The sequence below is a fragment of the Podarcis cretensis genome (assembly GCF_951804945.1).
Source record: "Podarcis cretensis genome assembly, chromosome: 7".
Taxonomy (NCBI): Eukaryota; Metazoa; Chordata; class Lepidosauria; order Squamata; family Lacertidae; genus Podarcis; species Podarcis cretensis.
Genome location: NC_137176.1, coordinates 8,142,128 through 8,158,729, shown reverse-complemented (window position 1 = coordinate 8,158,729; position 16,602 = coordinate 8,142,128). Strand labels below are relative to the sequence as shown.

The 16,602-nt window shown below is 44.7% G+C and overlaps 1 protein-coding gene across 2 annotated transcripts in view; it reads right to left on the bottom strand.

Annotated features, from left to right (window-relative positions):
- Window positions 1-16,177, bottom strand: part of NSUN2 (NOP2/Sun RNA methyltransferase 2) — a 39,867-nt gene extending 23,690 nt beyond the window's left edge. For both annotated transcript variants that reach the window (XM_079983520.1, XM_079983521.1), the window contains exons 1-7: window positions 16,001-16,177; window positions 13,426-13,586; window positions 6,842-6,946; window positions 4,726-4,831; window positions 3,986-4,057; window positions 3,002-3,086; window positions 1,339-1,531 (exon numbers count right to left, since the gene is read on the bottom strand). In XM_079983520.1, the coding sequence (XP_079839646.1) occupies window positions 1,339-1,531; window positions 3,002-3,086; window positions 3,986-4,057; window positions 4,726-4,831; window positions 6,842-6,946; window positions 13,426-13,586; window positions 16,001-16,162 (884 nt within the window). In that variant the 5' untranslated portion in view covers window positions 16,163-16,177. The remainder of the gene's footprint in view (window positions 1-1,338; window positions 1,532-3,001; window positions 3,087-3,985; window positions 4,058-4,725; window positions 4,832-6,841; window positions 6,947-13,425; window positions 13,587-16,000) is intronic.
- Window positions 16,178-16,602: the final 425 nt, after the last annotated feature.

Sequence of the window (16,602 nt, the reverse complement as noted above, 5' to 3'; positions counted from 1 at the left end):
AATAACCTGATATTGAACTGCATAGGGATGGATATATTAATACAAACACTCTGAACTCGGCCTTCAGCCATGAGGTTACCAATGCATGAACTATTGTGGTCAGGCTGTAATTTCTCTTGAAGCACAAGGTGTGAAACTGATGATATCAACCACTAGGTTCTATCAGCACCAGAAAATCAACAGACTAGATTTGGCAAAAAGCGACGCACACTTTTGTAATCTATTCTTTCAGCTACTCCTTTCCCTGTTTGTGTGTTTGTTTTTAAGCACAGCTGTTGTTAGTAAGACATTGGTTCGGTTTTTGAGATCTTGCTATTTCAAAGCAGATGCATACTTCAAAGAAAAAAAGAACAGGATGCAAAAGACAAACATGACACTGATAAAAGGCACAACTAAAAATAATATTAAGGCTGAGAAAACTTTAAAGGTAAAGGTAAAGGTACCCCTGCCCGTACGGGCCAGTCTTGACAGACTCTGGGGTTGTGCGCCCATCTCACTTAAGAGGCCAGGGGCCAGCGCTGTCCGGAGACACTTCCGGGTCACGTGGCCAGCGTGACATCGCTGCTCTGGCGAGCCAGAGCCGCACACGGAAACGCCGTTTACCTTCCCGCTGGTAAGCGGTCCCTATTTATCTACTTGCACCCGGAGGTGCTTTCGAACTGCTAGGTTGGCAGGCGCTGGGACCGAGCAGCGGGAACGCACCCCGCCGCAGGGATTCGAACCGCCGACCTTTCGATCGGCAAGCCCTAGGCGCTGAGGCTTTAACCCACAGCGCCACCTGCTTTACTATGCTTTACTTTACTATGCTTTAATTTTAGAAACTTATGAATTATTTTGTATTCCACACTTCTTCCAATGAGCATAAAGTGGCATGCATGAGCACTTTTGCTTCCCACATTTAGCAATCTTGGGATATACAGTGGCACCTCGGGTTAAGTACTTAATTCGTTCCGGAGGTCCATTCTTAACCTGAAACTGTTCTTAACCTGAAGCACCACTTTAGCTAATGGGGCCTCCTGCTGCTGCCGCGCCGCCAGAGCACGATTTCTGTTCTCATCCTGAAGCAAAGTTCTTAACCTGAAGCACTATTTCTGGGTTAGCGGAGTCTGTAACCTGAAGCGTATGGAACCCGAGGTACCACTGTAATAATTTGCCCAAGGTTACCCACAGAGCTTTAACAGTGCAAGAGATTTGAAATCCGGTGTCTCAGAGACAAATCCTATATCCCTATACAAAACATCACACCCTGCTTATCTTGATGTGATGTAAAGGGCACACTAGTATTAAAAAGTCATAAGCACTACAACACTAGCAACATTAAAAATAAATATAGCGTACCTGCAAGGGACATCACATAATATCCTATCGTAAAAGAGGATCTCCTTCTTTCCATTAGTGGTGATCTGTAAATTAGGGATGCTGGAAGCATCATGATTTACAACCATGATGCAAGGGCTGTTTAACCTCTTTGCTTGATGAACCAGTAAATAGCAGCGCTTGTTGTCAACATCATTTGCAATTACAAATCCCTCTAAAGGAAAAAAAATGAACTCTTTAGGTTAAAGGTGGAATTTTGGAGGGAGGCAAGCAAATGATTTTTTCTGCAGTTTATTAGACCAGGTGCTCAAAAGAATATTAAGAAAACGTTATAAGTGAAAGCATGATTTATGAGAAATGTTTTTAGAATAATCATCAATATAAAGTACAAGAGATGTACAATGGATGTTAACATTTTGTAGGACATTTGTCTGATCTAATAAGCACATGATGTGATTATTGAGCATTATTTTAAGTTATATGAAAAGAGAAGCCTGTTATAGATTTGTTTTTAAGTGGTTTTAATAAAACAAGAAAGGCATTCTAAGAAATTATCAGTTATGAAACCACTAAGTAGCTTTGCCCACAAAAAATAACTCTGATGAGGTCAGGGCAAGGAGGAAGGAATTCTGTAGTGAGAGAGATAAGAGAAAAGAAGAACAGGAAATTAGTTATGTCAACACATAAGGTGTCTGACACACTAGTGGCACTAAAGGTACAGGAAGAGAAAATGAAGACGGATAGATGACAAAAACAGGATGGATCTGGGAAAGCAGAGGGACAGGAAGAGGCCAACACAAAATGATGAAACGCAACTAGCAAAAACAAAAGAAGAGGAAGTCCATTTTTGATCTAGACAAAAAAACCCAACAGGGAACAGGTGCTTCTTGGGTGATAGCTTAAAGGTTCCAGTGTGGCCAAGTAACAGAAATAATGCACAAATACATATACAGTGGTGCCCCGCAAGACGAATGCCTCGCAAGACGGAAAACCCGCTAGACAAAAGGGTTTTCCATTTTGGAGGCGCTTCGCAAAACGAATTTCCCTATGGGCTTGCTTCGCAAGACGAAATGTCTTGCGAGTTTTTCCGACTTTTTTTTCCCTCCCCCCCCCTTTTTCTAAGCCGCTAAGCCGCTTATCTGCTTATCCACTAAGCTGATAAGCCGCTAAAAGCCGCTAAGCCGCTAATAGCGCTAATCCGCTAAGCCGTCAATGGGCTTGCTTCGCTAGACGAAAAAACCGCTAGACGAAGAGAATCGCGGAATGGATTAATTTCGTCTTGCGAGGCACCACTGTACCTCGATACTAACAAAATGTGTGACAAAGGGGTGTTTCCACTGAGGAAGGTGAAATGGTGGAATCCACAGGTAAGATCCAACTGCTAACAGCAACCATATTGAGGTTCCAGAACCAGGTCCCTATCCTATGCAGGGCCAATACTGTTTGGCACCATGTGGCTTTAAGCCCTCTCCCATTCATGAATCTTTCTGGCAAACCTTCAAAAACATTACTTGAACGTCCACCTCTTTCTTGGATTGAACTGCATATTACATGTGAGCAACCTGGGCACTAATGGCCATAATCCAATGCTAACCCTGAAAGGTACAGCCTTGACTGTAAATGAATTTTGTTTCTCAACAAAAAATGGGGCAGGGATCTCTATATACCACTCCATCTCACTTACCTGGAAAAGGAACATTCATGTCTGCGTGAAGCATTTCAATAAGCTGGGCAGTTTTGGACCCTGGTGCAGCACACAGGTCTAGAATCTACCAAGAGCAAAACAAAACACAAATAAAAGATCTCATTAATATACGTACAAAAAGTTATATTACATATAGGCATCTCCCCACTTAAACACGTTCAACTCATGTGCAACCGCAAAGCACTGGGAAATGGTTAAATAAATCTATTTAAATTGCAAAAATGGCACAAAAAGAGTGTTGAAACGGCTAGCAATCCCAGCAGCCTTTGCAACTGCAATCCCAGAAGCCTTTGGATTGACCTTTGAGGTCTGTGGATAGTTGGAGTTTGAGAAAGGAGGCTTGGAGGGAGCGATTGTGGTGGTTTGGTGGATTCTGGCTTTTTAGATAGTGTTCCCCAATGTATGCGATTTCACGTATACTGTACACGCAGTACCCAGGAAAGTAACTCTCACAGCTGTATTATATGCTGAGAAGTAGTTACTTCAGTCTTTTGGGGCAAAGTCTAGAGAATTCTTCATTTTAGTAAGACGATTCTAAGCCCTCCATAATACTACAACCATTCCAGTTAAAACTGGGAGATCTAATTAAGACCAGTCCGTAGCAACAGAACAGAAGTACATCAGTAAGGAATGCATTAATTCAAGTATGTGTTGAAATACCTTTCCAGCTAACTTCATAATCCCTTTCATTCTGAATGTATGCAATTGAAAAAGAATGAAGCAATAAAAGGATAAAACAATTAAGTCACTTGTGCAACTGGCCACTGCCCTGATGCTCAACTGAGTGACCAGCTGCCCCTTTTAAGCAACAGAAATGTGTCTTATTGATACCCTGAAGCCAGGTTTCAACAAAGCTACTCCCCAGGGTGAATTTGTAATATAAATTTATAATACAAAAAAAAAGGATATTAAATGTACTGTGTCAGCTACTTTTAACAAGGCTTCAAGCAATGCAAGGCCTACCTTATGATGAGACTGGACATCAAGGAGCAGGGGAGGAATCATACTGACAGCTTCTTGACGACTAATGTTCCCCTAGAAAAATAAAATAAAAATTTGTAATCAGCGGAACTCCAATTTCATGTTTTGAATATTTTAGATGCAGAAAATGTATATGGTGGTGCCCCGCAAGACGAATGCCTCGCAAGACGGAAAACCCGCTAGATGAAAGGGTTTTCCGTTTTGGAGGCGCTTCGCAAAACAAATTTCCCTATGGGCTTGCTTCGCAAGACGAAAATGTCTTGCGAGTTCCTGCGGGTTTTTTTTCCTTCCCCCCCCCTTTTCTAAGCCGCTAAGCCGCTTATCTGCTTATCTGCTAATCCGCTAAAAGCCGCCAGTAGCGCTAATCCGCTAAGCCGTCAATGGGCTTGCTTCGCAAAACGAAAAAACCGCTAGACGAAGAGCCTCACGGAACGGATTAATTTCGTCTTGCGAGGCACCACTGTATATGAAACCCTAACGTAAGTTTTATTATTCTGAGCTTATCTGATTTTGTTCCTAACAAACTATTAATGGGAGAATTTCATTAACATATTGTCAGAAGTCACATTCATGTGCAACTTACTATTCACTGTGACACAGCAATCTCTAGTTCCCCAAGGGACATGTCAGTGACAAGACAGGGAGTAACAATTCTTCGACACAAAAGATCACAGTAAGACACAAAATGAATTAAAACAACAGCAACTTAGGAACATACTTACACATTCTGTTTCACTAACAAGAAAATGATGGAATTTTTCTAGTTGTGGGGATTTTCGCAGGACCTTTCTGCTTAGGTTTGTATGCCACGCCAACTCTTCTGGATACCTAATGAAATATAGTTTTTATAAGAACTATCACCAGCATATTTGAAATGAAATAATGGAACATGCCATTCCATTTATATATATATATATATATAAATGTTATTTTTTTTATAAACAAAATAAACTATAGAACATAAAGAAGCAGTATTGCAGCAGGTTGACAACATGGACATTATCACTGAACCTATTCCAAAACACTACAAAATTACCCATTCTGGAAATCTGTTCATATCTCTGATATGTTAGGATATCATATACCTTTGGAACCTAAAATATTTCTGTTTGGTTATCTAAAATATGTAATTTTTGAAGATGATTAAGAAATAATGTTCAACCTACTAACTGCTGCTAAGATTAGAATAGCTAAAAATTGGGGGGAAAGTATCTCCTACAACATCTGAATGGATTGAGAAATTTGGTCCATACTAAGTATGATTACGCTAACTTATTATAAAAGAATACATATAAACCAGTCTAACAGGTTTAGGCAATTGCATTTTTAACTATATTTGCACAAATTTAACTTGTGTATGAAGCATGTAGAAACTGGATAATACTAGACGTATTAAGGTTACTCAATTAGGTAAAATAAGCATGCTACACACAAAAACACATTGATGTCAGCAATGGACTTTAAAAGGGAACAAAGGCAGGATACTCTCAAGCCCTGATATATGTGTTTTAGCTACTTTATCTTTTAGTATGTATATTTTAGTCCTAGAAGCAATATTTATGGTCTGCACACTCTTTCAAAGCATTTGCACTTACCCAGCTATTTAAAGATAGAGACTTAGAACTAGGGATGGACAGAACGGTCTTGTTCCAATTTGTGCCCACAAGCAGACTAGTGGGCAAATTCTGTCAAATGTCTGTTTGGATTTTCTTAGGCAAAGTGCTAAAAACACATCCACACCTTTTAAAGGTTTCAAAAAGTTATAAAGCAGTTATGAGGTGGCCCAAGGGATTTCCTGACTTTTTTCTTTTTGACAACAACTCCTAGATCTGATATTGCAATAGGCGGGGGGGGGGGGAATGGCTGCCCCCCACTAGGTACGTGAGGGTATCTATCACGCTTTGTACAGTGGTACCTCGCAAGACGAATGCCGCGCAAGGCGAAAAACACGCAAGACGAAAGAGTTTTCCATTTTTTGAGTCGTTCCGCAAGACGAATTTCCCTATGGGCTTGCTTCGCAAGACGAAACGTCTTGCGAGTTCTTGCGAGTTTGTTTCCTTTTTCTCAAAGCCGCTAAGCCGTTAATAGCCGCTAATAGCCGCTAATAGCTGCTAAGCCGCTAATGGCCGTGCTTCGCAAGATGAAAAAACCGCAAGACGAAGAGACTCGCGGAACGGATTAATTTCGTCTTGCGAGGCACCACTGTACCTTTACTCTGGAATGGGTGACATACCATACCGTTACTTCCAGGAGCTTTTTAGTCAAATTTGATTAATATAGAAAGCACTGTGCTTTCTAGAAAAATGTCCTGTGCTTTCTTAGACCACACTGCAAAAAGAAAAACATAAGCTGGAGCAAATCATTCTTAGAAAGGTTCATAGGCAAGCAATCTGATCTGCCTGTCTACATTAAGATCCAAGCAAGATCCACTGGATGTTGGCCAGGGAGGTTTGCTGCTAACTGTGGAGTGAACCAAAATCCTCCACCATCCCAACTTGGATCCTGAGAAGCCCATCTGCAAATGAAGGGCTCCTCTTGTACGTAGAACAGACTCCAATTCACCAGATGTTCACACTGTTAGAAGCGGAGAGGCTATTTTCACCCATTCCCCTCCCCCTGCAGCCACTTCTCAATGGTATTTCATGCATGTATTTATGGGTCCAAACTGTATTTATTTAGAATAATCTTTAAAAAGATCACACTGCAACTAATAAGTTGAGAATACCACATAGCAGGGGAGAAATGGCTAATAATACCTTCAAAGTCAGTGTAGACAATTACACAGCAAAGGCAGGAATATGCTAAATATTTTGATGGCCATCCTACAGGTAGTCTTACCAGCTTAATGGCTGAGGCATTTCAATTTTCTGACCGTCTACCACCTGGTTTTCTAATTCCTTAAAATATTTATTCTTCAAACAATGGAGAATTTCTTTAGCATGGCTACAAAATGAAAAACAACATTAGAACCGTAAAGAAAACAGTACAACCTATTATTTCAACTGTAACTACTTTTTAAAATCTCAATAAAAAACTAATTCTAACTACTACCATAGTTACAGGATTTTTGCAATGGACTCATTTTCTTGAAAAGTACATTTTACATGACCAAGCACTCTAGAGGCTGTTCGAAATTTAATCAATATGCCAATTTACTACGAGGTACTGCCAACCTAGCAGTTCGAAAGCACGAGGTGCAAGTAGATAAATAGGTACTGCTCCAGCGGGAAGGTAAACGGCGTTTCCGTGCGCTGTTCTGGTTCACCAGAAGTGGCTTAGTCATGCTGGCCACATGACCCGGAAGCTGTACGCCGGCTCCCTCGGCCAATAAAGCGAGATGAGCGCCGCAACCCCAGAGTCGGTCACGGCTGGACCTAATGGTCAGGGGTCCCTTTACCTTTACCACTGCAAGGGACATCACATTGAGGCATCTAATCATAGCCTGCATTTTTAATCAAGGCTTATATTTTGATCAAGGTTGCATCTTAAAAATTAGCTTAAATCCACAAATGTTTCGAGGCAGGAAACCAGCAGGCAGCTGGCAAGCGCTTGGGCAGGGGCCCTCTGGTTTATTGCAGTCATAAAAAAGCTGGAAGCAAAAGGTCAAACTGACCATACAAATTACAGAATACAATCAAGCTGCAATTAAGTTGGTAAATAGTAAGAATTATTGTGCCTCCCGTTAGAGACTTGAGCCACATTTTCCTAAGGGCAAGAGCTAATGGAAATAGGGAAAGGGGGGCTTCTCTCTGAAGAAAGTGTTTTTAAGTTTTTTCTTACTTTGAAAACGTCTTTGCTTATAAAAAAACTATATATGTTATGTATTAAATATATTGGCTTAAATGTAATTATGCAAAGGATTTAGAAAGTAAGAAATGTTGGATTCTTATTTCATATAGTTGTAAGAAACCACAGTGGCCATCAGCCCAGCCCCCTGTCAGGCAGGAAGCACCATCAGAGCACTCCAGACATATGGTTGTCAGGCCTTTGTTTAAAGGAACCTCCAAAGAAGGAGATCTTTCATTGATGGTGCGTGAGAATGTGAACACAAAGATCTCTGACATCTGTTTAAAATAAAATTAGCCACCATCTGTTTTAGCCATCTGCTCTATTTTAGAATTAAGGGGGCAAAGGTGATCTGGTAATTAAGGTGCCTTGTACAGGTTAATGGCTACTTGTTTGCCAATTATAAATATAGCTTTTTATTTCCCATAAAAGGCAATAGGAAATGGGTGTATCTTTTGTGATTGGTTCTAGCAAACAGCCAATAGGAATTTCAACCAGGCTGATTGGACAGAGGCAGCCAAAGGAGGAGCAAGGGGGCTGAGTTAAGGAAATATAAGTGCTGGCCATAATGGCAAGAGGCCAAGCCAGAGCTTGGTAACCATATACCACTGTGCCTCTCATTTATTTGTCTGACAAATAAATTATTATTTTAATTTCTCTATTGCTGCGTTGAATATTTCATTCCAGCTAAGCGTTAACCACAAGCAGGGTGCTACAACATAATATAACAAGGCTTTCTCCATATTGCCACAGAAGTCTTGAGTCTCTTTTACAGCCAGAATAGAGAAAACCAAATAGTAACTAATCAATTGTCCTCTCCATGAAGTAGCTTCTGTGCCACTGTTTAAAAGAAGCAAGATGAATAATAGTACTTTATGAAGTATTTTATAAGCTGTTTAATTCTTATAAAGGGGGGGGTAGATAAGTGTTATTGTCAGATCTGTTAGGAAAAGTTGGCTCTATACAACCACCACCCCCCAAGCTGAGAGCCTGCTATTAGATCTTTCCCACCCCTCAGGTGAGATAAAAGGAAAAGTGGCATGAATCTTTTATCAGAGGTTGTATTGTTCCTTGCATGTCAGTATTTGTCCAGGTTTGCCTGGGTCTCATGATATGGACATGTCAGTGTTGTTGACTAAGGATGAACAATTGAATTAAGGAAATACTTTTAGTATTTGGAGAAAGGAATTAAGAGTGTGCCAGAATATTAAATTTGGATCTAATATTAAATTAGAATTTTTGTGTTCAATGCAAGTTGTGTTGATCATGTACAAGTGTGCTTGAGTGGAACTGAATGGACCAGGTGTGCAGCCTGGAAGTCATTTTGGACTCACAGCTGTCCATGGAGGCACAGGTCAAATCTGTATCCAGGGCAGCTGTTTACCAGCTCCATCTGGTACGTAGGCTGAGACCCTATCTGCCTGCAGACTGTCTCGCCAGAGTGGTGCATGCTCTGGTTATCTCCCGCTTGGACTACTGCAATGCGCTCTACGTGGGGCTACCTTTGAAGGTGACCCAGAAACTACAACTAATCCAGAATGCGGCAACTAGACTGGTGACTGGGAGTGGCCGCCGAGACCATATAACACCGGTCTTGAAAGACCTACATTGGCTCCCAGTACGTTTCCGAGCACAATTCAAAGTGTTGGTGCTGACCTTTAAAGCCCTAAACGGCCTCAGTCCAGTATATCTGAAGGAGCGTCTCCTCCCCCATCGTTCTGCCCGGACACTGAGGTCCAGCTCCGAGGGCCTTCTGGCGGTTCCCTCACTGCAAGAGGCCAAGTTACAGGGAACCAGGCAGAGGGCCTTCTCGGTAGTGGCGCCCGCCCTGTGGAACGCCCTCCCATCAGATGGCAAAGCGATAAACAACTACCTGACATTCAGAAGACATCTGAAGGCAGCCCTGTTCAGGGAAGTTTTTAATATGTGACATTTTAGTGTATTTTTCATCTTTGTTGGAAGCCGCCCAGAGTGGCTGGGGAAACCCAGCCAGATGGGCGGGGTACAAATAATAAATTATTATTATTATTATTATTATTATTATTATTATTATTATTATTAATGGTGTGCATTTTTAACTGTTGTTAGATTAAGCTGTGCTTATTGCTCTATAATTGGGGCTGGAAATTTAATTGGATCAATTTGTTTAATGGTATGATTGGGGAAAATGAGCTGGTTTTCTTTTGCCTATTCATTTTATTGTATGTTAAAAAGGTGGAATTCACACTTTTTAGTTGATATTCATTTCTAATGTTTAACCCTGATGTGGCATATGATTATCCAGAAAGGCCTTGGGCCAGATTAAATCAGCCTCTGTTCTTGGCTGCTTGTGTGAGCTCTTTAATTAATAAGCCTGTCATATTAAGCAACACACATTTTTAGCATAGCCTGCCCATACCCTGGATAATACAAGTTACACGGGTAGTTTGGCATTACTTCAGAAAACTGCCCGGTGAAACAAGTTCTGCAGATTTTTGAAGAAGTACAAAGACCTGCAAAATATTTGCTTTTGGCAAGCACCAACAGTGCAAGGATATAAAGTCTATGGCTTTTGAGATGTAGGGTCCAACTCCCTTTGCTCCCAGCCAGCACAGCATAATGGCCAAGAGATTTGTAGTCCAATGTGGACTTTATCCCTGTAATAACACAACAACAAAAAATAAATGCATACACCACAGGCTTTGGTTTGATTCAGCAGGGCTCTTACGTTCCATTTCCATCAACCAACCGCAACTTTTAAGATTTTGCACACCGTTGTAGAAATTTATCAGTGGGCAAAAAATAATTGTGTTTAATTTCATAAGAAGCTTTGGAAAACTCAAGATCTACCCACACTGGAAGAGTGGCAGATGCAGCTGATAGACTATATGCAACTGGCCGAGATGACTGGCAGGATCCGAGACCTGGGAGAAGAGAGGGTTGAGGAGGACTGGGGGAAATTTAAGACTTATTTACAGAAATACTGCAATTTGGTTGAATGCTAAGAAGGATGCTCGATCATAAATAATTGCCTACCATTGAATTAGATTTGATTTTGATGATAAGTGAGAAACAAGGAAAATATAAATTTATTTTGGAGAATTGTTAGATTTTACCTAAATGAGCGGTGATAAATATTGTAAACAAGTGGGTAATTTGCTTGGAAAAAATCTTTTGCAACGATGTAAGTGGGAGCGGGAGATGAGAGGGAGTCCAAAGAAGAGACGAAATTATGTTATGATATAAGTAATTTTTATTTATGCATTTGTATTCAAAAATCTTAATATATATGAAATTAAAAAAAATAATAATTTCATAAGAAGCTTCAATGGTGAAGGAACCAGGAACACAGTCCTCCCTTACTACAGGGCTTCCTTCTTTATTAAGAAAACTTATGTCAGTTGCATTCTCCACTTCAAAGCTTTCAAACTTATATACATGCTTATTGGAAGGGAGCACGTTTCCTCTCAAAGGGGAAATTGGATTCCCCCTGCCCCCCCCCCATACATAAAAGAAGCACTGACTAAGAGACAAGCAGAGCAATCCCAGCTCCTAATCCACTGTGCTGAGGTCCGGATGGAAGACTCAGCTGAAGTTCCCTGATGGAGAAGGCACACCGGGGGGAACACTCTGATGTGAAACCCAAAACAGGAGGTGGAAGCTACAGATAGCAGCATCCCCACCAGTGGAAACCCCAGAAATTGGGTCTCTCAGGGATGGGGCATTCTGCTGTCACATGATTGCAGCAGGCCCAATCTGGGACTCTTCACTGCACCAGCCTCATGGCATAAATGTCAGGGCTGTGCATGCAATTCTAGCTGTTCTGCTGCATCAAGTGCTGCTCCCTGCCCTCCTCAGGAAGGATTAAGACTGAATTAACTGAATTACCGTATTTTTCGCTCTATAACACGCACCTGACCATAACACGCACATCGTTTTTAGAGGAGGAAAACAAGGGAAAAAACATTCTGAATGAAACAGTGGATGTATCATTTTTGGGCTTCATGCTGTGGCCACAGACATGTGATCTGATGGTGAATTTGGGGTGACCCAATGCAAAAATCCTGAGAATTCCTGTGGATCCATGCTTTGTAACCACATTTTTGCACCATTGCAGCCCCAGGCAACAGTGGGTGCGTGATTTTTTTGGTGCAGGCTGTAGCCATGGACATGCTTTGTGATCTGATGGTGAATTTGGGGTGACCCAATGCAAAGATCCTGAGAATCCCTGTGGATCCATGCTTTGTAACCACATTTTTGCACCATTGCAGCCCCAGGCAACAGTGGGTGCGTGATTTTTTTGGTGCAGGCTGTAGCCATGGACATGCTATGTGATCTGATGGTGAATTTGGGGTGACCCAGTGCAAAGATCCTGAGGATCCATGTGGATCCATGCTTTTTAACCACGTTTTTGCACCACTGCAGCCCCAGGCAACAGTGGGTGCGTGATTTTGGGGGGCAGGCTGTAGCCATGGACATGCTATGTGATCTGATGGTGAATTTGGGGTGACCCAATGCAAAGATCCTGAGGATCCATGTGGATCTATGCTTTGTAACCACATTTTAAGTGGGGAGCGAAGGAAAAACAAAGAAGGGACATGAGAGGGGTGTGCAGAGAAGCAGCTGGCTAAGAATGCAGGAGAGGGATTTAACGGGAGGGAGGAAAGAAAGGCAAATGTTTCCCCCCACCCAAGCCAGCCATCTCTCTCTCTCTCTCTCTCTCTCTCTCTCCCTCCCTCCCTCCCTCCCTCCCCCTCTCTCTCTCCCTCCCCCCTCTCTCTCTCCCCCCCTCTCTCTCCCTTCCCCCTCTCTCTCCCTCTCCCCCAGCAGCACTCCGAGGAGCACAGAGAGGAATTCCCCTCTGCTTGCCTGGAGGGGAGGGGCTTTCCCTGCTCTTTGTTCCGTTTCAGCAAACACAGCAACGAAACAGAGGAGGGTGGCAAACACAGCAACGAAACAGAGGAGGGTGGGCAGTAAGACCCTGAGGCAGAATGCAGGAAAGCAGCCGCTTCCTCTTTTCAGATTTCCCTTCTCCATGAAGCGCCGCAATTTGATTTTTGCCTGATTTTTCGGCTCCAGGGACCACACATTCGCTCTATAACACGCACAGACATTTCCCCTTCCTTTTTAGGAGAAAAAATCTGCGTGTTATAGAGGGAAAAATACGGTAACTATGTAATTCACTGAATTAACTGAATTAACTATAAATTAACTATGTAATTCAGAAAGTCCCTGGTTTGAAATCTTGACACTATGAGTTCCTCACTAGGTTAGGAACTCTTTCAACTTGACTCTTCCCTCCACTTTAGAATTCAGTGGTACCTCAGGTTACATACGCTCCAGGTTACATACACTCCAGGTTACAGACTCCGCTAACCCAGAAATAGTACCTCGGGTTAAGAACTTGGCTTCAGGATGAGAACAGAAATCGTGCTCCAGCGGCACGGCAGCAGGAGGCCCCATTAGCTAAAGTGGTGCTTCAGGTTAAGAACAGTTTCAGGTTAAGAAGAGACCTCCGGAACGAATTAAGTACTTAACCCGAGGTACCATTGTACGGGGATAATAGCTGCAGGGACCTAATGGTCAGGGGTACCTTTACCTTTAACCAAATTTTAGAAAATATGTAAAATTTGCACCAGCGACCCAATTTTGCTCACCTCTTGTACCCTGTGATGCGGAGTGTGGCAGGCAGTGGCTCCCGCAGGGCCGCCATGAAGCTCTCCCACTCCCCATGTGGTACGATGCCTTGCTTGCCATAGTAGTGCTCGAAAAGCTCATTCTCCTTCACAATCTCCGGGTAGCAGCTTTCAGGCCAGCACTGAAAGTGAGTGGGTGTGAAAAGTTAGAAAGAGTCAGCAAATCCCTTATTTGGTGTCTTCAGAATTGCAGGTGCAGACATATGCCAACAGAGTATGTGAATGGGCTTTGTGGTTTTATTGTGCATTGTGAACTACCCTGAGTTCTTTGGATGAAGGGTAGAATGCAAATTTAATAAATAACAACAATAATAGTAATTATAATACTGTAATAGAACTCCCTGCACACAAAAATCTAGCACATTAAGGAGGACAGCCCTTCTTTACCCACCCCACATGTGCTAACGCCTTCCATTTCCAATAAGTACCATTCCTTCTTCATGCGCCTCCTCCATGTACGCTCTGGAGGAGGATGGCAACATGAAAATTGAGAATGAGATTTCTCTGTGGTGGCTCCCCATTTGTGGGATGCTCCCCCCAGGGAAGTTCGCCTGGCATCTTCATTATATATTTTTAGGCATCAGGAGAAAATATTCCTCTCCAACCAGGTCTTGGGCTGATTAATCTTCTACAGTTTTTTAAATGTGTCTGTGGGAAGGGAGGGTTATTGTATTGCTGTTTTACTAAGTTTTTGACTATTTCATTCTGTGAACTGTCCTGAGATCTTATGCCAAATAAATGAATTGATTCAATAAATCAATAAGCCCCAAGCCCATCCCGACGTGCAAGAAGACATTCTGTCACAGGAACCCTACCCCCCCCCACAAAAGGCGTGCGTAGGAGACACGTGTACAACGAGACACGTGTACAAGGAGCAACGTGTAGAAAGAGACACGGGCACAATGAGACACGCGGAGAGTGAGACACGCGGAGAGCGAGACACGCGTGAAGAGAGACACGTGTGGAGCGAGACACGGGCACAACGAGACACGTGTAGGGCGAGACACGTGGAGAGCGGGACACGCGTGGAGAGAGACACGTGTGGAGCGAGACACGGGCACAACCAGACACGTGTAGGGCGAGACACGTGGAGAGCGGGACACGCGTGGAGAGAGACACGTGTGGAGCGAGACACGGGCACAACGAGACACGTGTAGGGCGAGACACGTGGAGAGCGGGACACGCGTGGAGAGAGACACGTGTGGAGCGAGACACAGGCACAATGAGACACGTGTAGGGCGAGACACGTGGAGAGCGAGACACGCGTGGAGAGAGACATGTGTGGAGCGAGACACGGGCACAATGAGACACGTGTAGGGCGAGACACGTGGAGAGCGGGACACGCGTGGAGAGAGACACGTGTGGAGCGAGACACGGGCACAATGAGACACGTGTAGGGCGAGACACGTGGAGAGCGAGACACGCGTGGAGAGAGACACGGGCACAACGAGACACGGGCACAATGAGACACGTGTAGGGCGAGACACGTGGAGAGCGGGACACGCGTGGAGAGAGACACGTGTGGAGCGAGACGCGGGCACAATGAGACACGTGTAGGGCGAGACACGTGGAGAGCGGGACACGCGTGGAGAGAGACACGTGTGGAGCGAGACACGGGCACAACCAGACACGTGTAGGGCGAGACACGTGGAGAGCGGGACACGCGTGGAGAGAGACACGTGTGGAGCGAGACACGGGCACAACGAGACACGTGTAGGGCGAGACACGTGGAGAGCGGGACACGCGTGGAGAGAGACACGTGTGGAGCGAGACACAGGCACAATGAGACACGTGTAGGGCGAGACACGTGGAGAGCGAGACACGCGTGGAGAGAGACATGTGTGGAGCGAGACACGGGCACAATGAGACACGTGTAGGGCGAGACACGTGGAGAGCGGGACACGCGTGGAGAGAGACACGTGTGGAGCGAGACACGGGCACAATGAGACACGTGTAGGGCGAGACACGTGGAGAGCGAGACACGCGTGGAGAGAGACACGGGCACAACGAGACACGGGCACAATGAGACACGTGTAGGGCGAGACACGTGGAGAGCGGGACACGCGTGGAGAGAGACACGTGTGGAGCGAGACACAGGCACAATGAGACACGTGTAGGGCGAGACACGTGGAGAGCGAGACACGCGTGGAGAGAGACATGTGTGGAGCGAGACACGGGCACAATGAGACACGTGTAGGGCGAGACACGTGGAGAGCGGGACACGCGTGGAGAGAGACACGTGTGGAGCGAGACACGGGCACAATGAGACACGTGTAGGGCGAGACACGTGGAGAGCGAGACACGCGTGGAGAGAGACACGGGCACAACGAGACACGGGCACAATGAGACACGTGTAGGGCGAGACACGTGGAGAGCGGGACACGCGTGGAGAGAGACACGTGTGGAGCGAGACGCGGGCACAATGAGACACGTGTAGGGCGAGACACGTGGAGAGCGAGACACGCGTGGAGAGACACACGTGTAGGGCAAGACACGTGTACAACGAGGCCTCAGCCAGGCCCAGGCCCTGACTCACCCCAGGGCCCTTCTCTCGGGTATTCGGCTGCGGCTGCCGCCTGTGGCGCTGCCTGCGGCCCATCGCGCCCGCACCACGCAAGGCCTCCACCCGAAGCGGAGCCGACGACCAGCCTCCCTCAGCCGCGGACGCCACGCCGCGTTGGGGAAAGGTGATGCGCATGCGCAGAAAAGGGGAAAGAAGGGAGGGGGGGAAGAAAGAGGACATAATATTTTAAACTCGCACGACGCCCGTTTAGTTTCCGGGTTCATTTGCCGGCTTTCGGCTTGCGCGTGCGCGTCGGAGTCGAGTGAAAGTGGAACTCGGGCTGCAGCGGAGCGTCGGTCCTGCAATATTGCAAGCGGTACATCGCGTTATCACCAACGGACAGGGCGGCAGAGAGCTCATAGCACACTCTTTCCTTTCCCAGAGGTTTCTTGGGCGTTTTTTTTTTTCCATTCAAAGTTTTTGCAAAGCGTTTGCAATTGCGTGCGCTGGGCATTTAATTAATGGAAATTTAAAAACGCACAAGAAACCTCTGGCCAACCAGAGCTAGCTGGAATTGAAATGTGGCTTTCAGTCGTCTTTCTCATCCTAAACAGAATGATGCAGAAGACTAGCTC